This window comes from Giraffa tippelskirchi, chromosome 10 (genome assembly GCF_054371585.1).
Source record: "Giraffa tippelskirchi isolate mGirTip1 chromosome 10, T2T-mGirTip1v1.2.pri, whole genome shotgun sequence".
Lineage (NCBI taxonomy): Eukaryota > Metazoa > Chordata > Mammalia > Artiodactyla > Giraffidae > Giraffa > Giraffa tippelskirchi.
This window is the reverse complement of record NC_137284.1, coordinates 21,779,066-21,786,916: the sequence shown is the minus strand read 5'-3', so window position 1 is coordinate 21,786,916 and position 7,851 is coordinate 21,779,066. Positions and strand designations below refer to the sequence as shown.

At 38.0% G+C, this 7,851-nt stretch overlaps 1 protein-coding gene across 1 annotated transcript; it reads right to left on the bottom strand.

Annotated features, from left to right (window-relative positions):
* Positions 1-6,395: 6,395 nt before the first annotated feature.
* Positions 6,396-7,366, bottom strand: LOC145522328 (olfactory receptor 10G6-like). Its single transcript, XM_081531102.1, is given in 2 exon segments — positions 6,396-7,262; positions 7,265-7,366. Coding segments are annotated over 2 exon segments (936 nt in total). The 5' UTR covers positions 7,334-7,366.
* Positions 7,367-7,851: the final 485 nt, after the last annotated feature.

The following is a 7,851-nucleotide window of genomic DNA, read 5'->3' as shown; positions in this document are numbered from 1 at the left end:
CCCAGAAGGATGGGATGGGGAGGGAGGTGGGTGGGGGGGTCCAGGAAGGGGAACACATGTAAACCCATGGCTGATTCATGTCAATGTATGGCAGAAACTATTACAATATTGTAAAGTAATTAGCCCCCAACTAAAATAAATAAATTTATTAAAAAATAAAAAATAAAAAAAATAGAAAAGATGACATATATTGAGTTAAATTCTCCTAAAGTTGACAGTTTATAAGCCACTGTAAAATTATAAATATCAGGGAATTAGCATTAGTACCATACCATAAACTCAACTATAGACCACATTGAAATTTCACCGGTGCTTCTCCAATATCACTTTTCTTTTCCAGGACCCAGCAGAGGATCTTAGTCTCCTTTAATCTGTGACAGTCCCTCATTCTTTCCTTGTAATTAATGACTTTTACCCTTTTGATGACTACCAATTAATTATTTTATATAACATATTTCAATTTGGATATGTATGATGTCTTTTCTTGAGTAGATTGAGATTATGCAGTTGTGGCATAATACCATAGAAGTGACATTGTATCCTTTTCCAGGTATACATCATTTCAGGGTGTATGTGATGTCAGTATGTCTTATTATTGGTTATGTTAAAATCTTGCAGGGGAGATACTTTGAGACTATGCTTATATTTTGTATCTCCTCAAATTTTCACTCAACGATTTTAGAATCATCCATTTTGTCAGGAACATTATTATCTTGTTGTTTGTCTAATGGTGATTTTAAAAAAATTCCATCAATCCTGTACATTATTATTAATAATTAGAATTATTCTGTATGGAAGAACAATGTCTTCTTCCTGTTTGTTTATTTATTCAATTATTTATATCAGTAGAGATTCATAAATATGTATTTTATTCTGTGATTAAACATAATGCAATGCAATATTTATTTTGTTATTCAAATTGTTCTATTTTGACCATTTGGGGCTCCTTCAGTTTATCATCAGTATCTTATTGATATGCTTCATCTTTTTCATACATGTCCTTGTTTCCTGACACAACAGGATGTTCCAGGCTGCTCTTGTATTTTCCCTTCTCCAACCCTAGAAGCCACAACTTCTCTAAAGAGCCTTTCTATTGGAGAATTGCATTAAAATTTAGAAACCAAATCTGATTTCTAAGTGCACTTCTTGCTACTGAGATGTCTTTATTCCTAGGGAACCTCAACAAATAGGAAATATATGTATGAATACTAACCCATCCAAACATATGCATCTATACTTATTTCTGTATCAATTTATCATCATAATTTTAAAAGCCATTTATTTATAATGATACTTCCAAATTCCAATCCAACACCACTTTTGCTCTCTTTATTTGTTGTTTCTTTTTCCAACAGTGAGAAACCTACTTCTCATTACCTAAATTTGTCAGTTCCATATTAGATTATTTTCTTTAATTGCTTTTGGATATTGAGTCATAATACAAAATTATTACCTTAAATCGTGGTTGAAGAATAATTCACCCATGTTTGTAAGTTTTCACATTTTATATTTAGATTCCAAATCTGTTTGCAGTTTATTCTTTTCTGTGGTGGAAGAGATATGGACCTAATTTTGTATGGCTTGTGTATATGAAGACTTTGATTTTTGCATATTAAATCCCTTTTTATTACTGGTCTCTTTAATTGAGTTTGTTTTTTTTGTCTGCTTTGTTAATACAAAATTAACTGCTACAGGAAATGCATTCCAACTGTAAAAGTCTAGAAAAATAGACAAAAATCTATACATTAGTTCTTTTTAGACATTGGAGAAAAGGCAGTGTAGGAATATGATTCCTGGAATAGGGGAAACAAATGAAGTAAGTCCTGAGATTGCCTGAACTTAATACCTGGAGACAGTTTCTGTAATTCAGAAACCCATAATACATAGACTATTGGTTAAAATCCTCAAACGTTAGTGCCTTAGTTTGAGGACTTATGAGATCAAGAATAGAAGCTGTTGTATACCTAGTCGTAAAAAGAACCAAATGGAAATCTGAGAGGTGAAATGTATAACAATGGAAATAAAAAGACACAGAGTAAGATGAACAGTAGCTTAGGTATTGTGGAAGAGAAAGATCAGTGAAATTTAAGTGTTAGAAATTATCAAGATTGACCAGAAAAAAACCAGAGACTAAAAAGAAGAACAGGGCCTCAATCAACTGTAGGGTAGTATTAAGCAATCTAATTTGCATGTAATTGGAGTCTCAGAAGAAAAGGAGAGAGGTAAGTAGAAATAATATTTGAATAAATAATACCTGAAATTTTCCAAATTTTATGAAAACAATAGACCCTCAGATAAGAGAAACACAATGAGCAACAAGTAGCACAAACATAAATAAAGCCACATGAAGGCACACACCCCAAACAAACTACTGAATTTGCTGAAAAAGAGAAAATCGAAAAGGAAGACAGAGACAAAAAAGACTCGTTATGCTAAAGGAGCAAAGATAGGAATGACAAGAAACCTTAGAAACCTGTTAAGCCAACCAGAAGAAGAGGGAGCATCTCTAAAGCAATGAAAGAAAAAAACCTACTATCAACCTAGAATTCCATATTCAGCTAAAATATCTTATATAATGAAGGTGAAGTAAAGACTTTTTCAGACAGTCAAAAGCATAAATTCCATTTTCATCAGGCCACAATTATATTTGAAGAATTTAACACTCCCTCGTCAGTTATTAATCAAAAATGTAAAAATAAATCAGGAGAATATAGAAGACCGAAACAATGCTATCCACTAACTTGAGCTAATTGGCAATTATAGTAACAGAGTACTGCACTGATTCCTGTAAATAAAACTTCTTTAAAAGTGGTGGGATGATATGAGAGAATGGCATTTCCAATAGTATATTACCATATTAAAATAGATGACCAGTACAAATTTGATGCATGAAGCAGGGCACCCAAATCTGGTGCTCTGGGATAACCCAGAGGGATGGGATGGGGAGGGAGGTGGGAGGGGAGTTTAGAATGGTGGGACACATGTACATCCATGGCTGGTTCATGTCAGTGTATGGCAAAAACCACCACAATATTGTAAAGTAATTGCCCTCCAATTAAAATAAATAAATTAATTTAAAAAAGTTAAACTGAATTTTTTGGTACAAGCGTTTGAAAGATAGGTTATTTTTTTAAGGTTAAAATCAGATAGGTCAATTCTTTTCTCACTTTTAGAGGAAAATTGGAAATTCCTCAAGTAAGGTGCAAGACTTAGGTGCCTATTCACTTGCAAGTCATGCTGACGTCACTAGAAGGCGCACTCCTACCATAGCCCATACAAAGTTCTGAAACTAGAATATCGTCACATTTTTTAAAATTAAAAAAAAAAAAGTCAAATATATTTTCGTCCATTTTTAAACACCAACTTGGTAAAAAGAAAAAAAAAAAGTGACTTCTCCAAAGTAATATTAAGCACAGTTTATTCAAACTCTAAACAGGACCTTGTTCTTAATTACTGTTTTCAATACTGGTTGAACATTCAGATTAACTACTTTTTCTCTTCTGCTTTATTTTTTCTCATTTCTAAGGCTAGAGAACCTCAAAATGAACTTGAAAGCGAAATTTCCTCTTAAGAATTGAAGTTGCATAAAAAGTATATACTAACCTACATAGTTCTTTCTAATGGAGGGTTCAAGTTTTGGACTCAGATAGACTTAAGTTCACTTACTGGCTCTGCAATTGTTTTAATTGTGAATAGAGGATAAAGTCCCTGGGTTGGGAAGATCCTCTGGAGGAGGGCATGGCAACCCACTTCAGTGTTCTTGTCTGGAGAATCCAATCCATAGAGGAGCCTGCTGGGCTACAGTCCACAGGGTCGCAAAGAGTCAGATGCACACTTGTGTGTGTGCACACACACACACACACAGAGGATAAAGTAAAATTTGTTGGTTGCTGTTTTTATGAGGTAGGTTTCTTAATTTAGAGTGATGAGATATATTTTATGTTTCTCGATTAACAGTTAAACAAAAAATTAAGTTTTTTATGTAACCCTTCATTTTTGCATGATGTGTCATTGGTCTTGATGAGAAAAGAGATGCCCATGTTTGCTTTAATCCAACTTCCAGATCTCTGTTCTGACCCAGGAGGCTTATTAACTGAGTTCTGCTTCTGTTTGTGCGGTGGGATGTTGAGGTGCCTGTAGCACTGTGGTGTTTTATGTTTGTCAAATAGAGTTTGTAACTGCTTTTTCCCATCCCCAGGGCCCCTCACCCACGATAGCTAATTAAACGTCTCTAGGGGTTTCACTTAGGATTATCCTTAGGGTTTATATTGTGCCTATCACATGAAAAATTCTATCTACTTACTCTTTTTTTCTGAGTAGATTTTTCAAGACCTGCAAACTGTAAATCATCCTATACTTTCCAGGGCACCAGCTTTATAAATTCAAGGTCCGGTTATCTTTCTCTAACTCCTTTTACTGAACTACTGCAGTACTTATTGTACACTGAATTATAAACCAATTTTAAATTTCAATTTCTAGTCATGGAATGGAATGAGTGCTCAGTCGTGTCCTACTCTAACCCCATGGCCTGTAGCCCGCCAGTCTCCTTTGTCCATGGAATCTCCCAGGCAAAAATACTAGAGTGGGTTGCCATTTCCTTCTCCAGGGATCTTCCTGACCCAGGGATCGAACCCATGCCTATTGTGTCTACTGCATTGGCAGGCACAATCTTTACCATTGGTGTCACCTGGGAAACCCTTTCTAGTCATATATTGATAGTTTATCTACATGCTCATGTATAAATGTATTTTCTTCTCATAAGATCATAGATGCATTTAGAATAGACAACAATGTTATAATTTTGGAGTTACACTGAATATGTTTTTGTTGATTTGAATGGAATTGCCTATTCATGCATATTTTGATGTTCAACCTTACATCTCTGTTGTTAGAGCAGACAGCAAGAAAAATCACTGAACGCACACATCTAGGCTCAGAAAATGTCTGGTACACATAAATCAGTTCTTCCTTTTGCCAACTTTTTAACAAGTAGCATTGATTTTGGAATAGAATATCATCATATTTCGTGGGCTATACTTACCCATGTATATTCAAAACATCAAACATTCAAACATCAAAACAAATCATCTTGATTATTCTGGGACTGAGGGGCCCTCCTTGGACCCTGGGAACATTATCACAAAAAAAGACTAATAGAGGAGACCTCATCTTCTTGCAAATAGGTATATGCCCCATCCCATTTGCATCTCCTCACTCATACTCAATTGTGGAAAATGCCAGGATATGGTAGCATGCATTCTTCTACCATCTCATATGGTCTGTTTAATTAATATCCAGGAAATCAACAGGGAGATCTAGTCATAAGGAAGTTTATCCCTGATATACTCATGTCAATTTTACCAAAGTAGAGTTCTGTGCTTTGGTAAAATTGACATGAGTATATCAGGGATAAACTTCCTTATGACTAGATCTCCCTGTTGATTTCCTGGATATTAATTAAACAGACCATATGAGATGGTGTGCCCGGAGAAGGCAATGGCACCCCACTCCAGTACTCTTGCCTGGAAAATCCCATGGATAGAGGAGCCTGGTAGGCCGCAGTCCATGGGGTCGCTAAGAGTCGGACACGACTGAGTGACTTCACTTTCACTTTTCCCTTTCATGCACTGGAGAAGGCAATGGCACCCCACTCCAGTATTCTTGCCTGGAGAATCCCAGGGACGGCGGAGCCTGCTGGGCTGCTGTCTATGGGGTCGCACAGAGTCGGACACGACTGAAGTGACTTAGCAGCAGCAGCAGCAGAGTTCTGTGCAAGCTCAGAAGGCCAGAACCACTCAGGTCATGATGCAGTGCACATATTGTGGCTCCCTTACTTTGCAGTGAAAATGCCCTCTCAAGCTAGAGTTCATGGACCATTTTTAATCAAAGTAAAAGGCAGAGAGTGAGTATGGGAAAGCCACTTACTTCCTTGAACTTCAGTTTTCCCACAGTTACATGGGAAAAATAATGCTTACCTCATACAACTGTTGTCAAGGTCAAATTATATGGTTTGCATGAAGGTTACTTGTAACCTGTTAAAAGCTATATGGGTATCAACTCAGGGATTAGAAGCAATAATACACATGTAGATGGATGCCACGGAGAGAGTTTTTATGTGGACATTTTACTTATCTTAGATTTTTTCTGCATGTTATCATCCTTGTTAAGTTGTTTTGATCGATTCCCATTGCTATTCAAGGAGGAAACATGAAAAATCATGTTCGAAAGTAGGTTACAATGTAGAGCTTTCCAAGGTTCCCACCTCCATATCTAGGAGTCTTCAATTCTCTGTATGAATTCTTCATTCTCTTTCTGTCTTAAAGCTCCCCGATTATCTGGTGTCTCATCTGATACCCTAAATTTTAGCATTTCCTGCATGTCTGTGATGCATGGAATCAGTGAGGCTTCACGTCCTTGCGACCTCCCAGCCTCCATAAGGCTGCCTTCATTTCTTTGTTGCGGAGTGTGTAGATGATAGGATTAAGCAAGGGAGTGATGACTGTGTAGAAGACAGCTACCACTCCATCCAGGGGTTCCTGAGAGCCAGGGCGCAAGTAAATAAAGGTGCAGGGCACATAGTAGACAATGAAAACAGTGAGGTGGGCAGCACAGGTGGAGAAGGCGTAGTGGCGCCCGTTGACGGACCGGATTCGCAGGATAGCAGCCACTATGTAGCCATAGGAAGTGAGGATAAGCACAAATCAGGTGAGGGCCAGGAATCCAATGTCCACAAAGGTGATCAGCTCGTTGATGGTGGTGTCAGCACAGGCTAGACGAAGGATGGCAGGAATGTCACAGAAGAAGTAGTCTACCCTGTTTGGACCACAGAAAGGCAGCCGAAATATGAAGCTTGTTTGGAAAAGTGAGTGGAGGGTGCCTCCCAGCCAGGTGCCAATGGCTAGATAGTTACAGACACTGCGGGTCATGATGGTGGCGTAATGTAAAGGCTTACAAATGGCTAGGAAGCGATCATAAGCCATGAGTGTGTAAAGGAAGCATTCAGTGCAGCCCAGGAAATGGAATGAAAAAAGCTGGATGACACAGCCCCCGAAGGAGATGATCCTACTGTCCAAGAGAAAGCCAGCTAACATCTTGGGGACAATGGCAGAGGAAATGGTCATGTCCAAGAGGGAGAGGTGACATAGGAACCAGTACATGGGGCGGTGGAGCTGGGTGTCCCCCAAGACCGTGAGGGTGATAAGCCCATTCCCAGAGATGGTGAGGGTGTAGATGACAAGGAAGGTTAGGAAGAGAGCAGTACCCCCAGCTGTGGTGGGTGGTGCAGCCCCACTAAGATGAAGTGAGACACGGAAGTCTGATTTCCACGTTGCATCTCCTTGCTGTTCACATCTGCCAAAAGAAGCAGCAGAAGGGAAAAAGCGATGCTCTGTAAGTTCTGTAGGCACTGGGATATATATTCTATGTCACTGCAAATATGGATCAAAAAGGATCTCCAAAAGAGAGATCTTCTCTAGCTCTTGTTCATAATCATTCTTTCTCCTCAACCCCTGATTCTGAGATTCTGCTTGGTTCCAGACAGCAGCTTTTCTCTCCAAGGTTAAAACCTGCACAACAGATTATGTGTATATAGTTCTGGAGAGTGAAGCAAAGACCATGCACAGAGATAGTCATGTCAGAAAGAAGAACAATCATATAATATCTAAACCAGTCTAATAAGAAATGACTGTTCTATTGTTTTCCTTCAGTTTGACCTCTGATCTACATACTAGAGAGTTAGGTTACAGCTTATTTATTTACTGAGAGTTGGAATTATATTTCTTAATGCAAGTTTGCCAAATAAAAACCTGTGTGTATTTTTAAAAATGCACTATCTGGTTTATACATCAAACA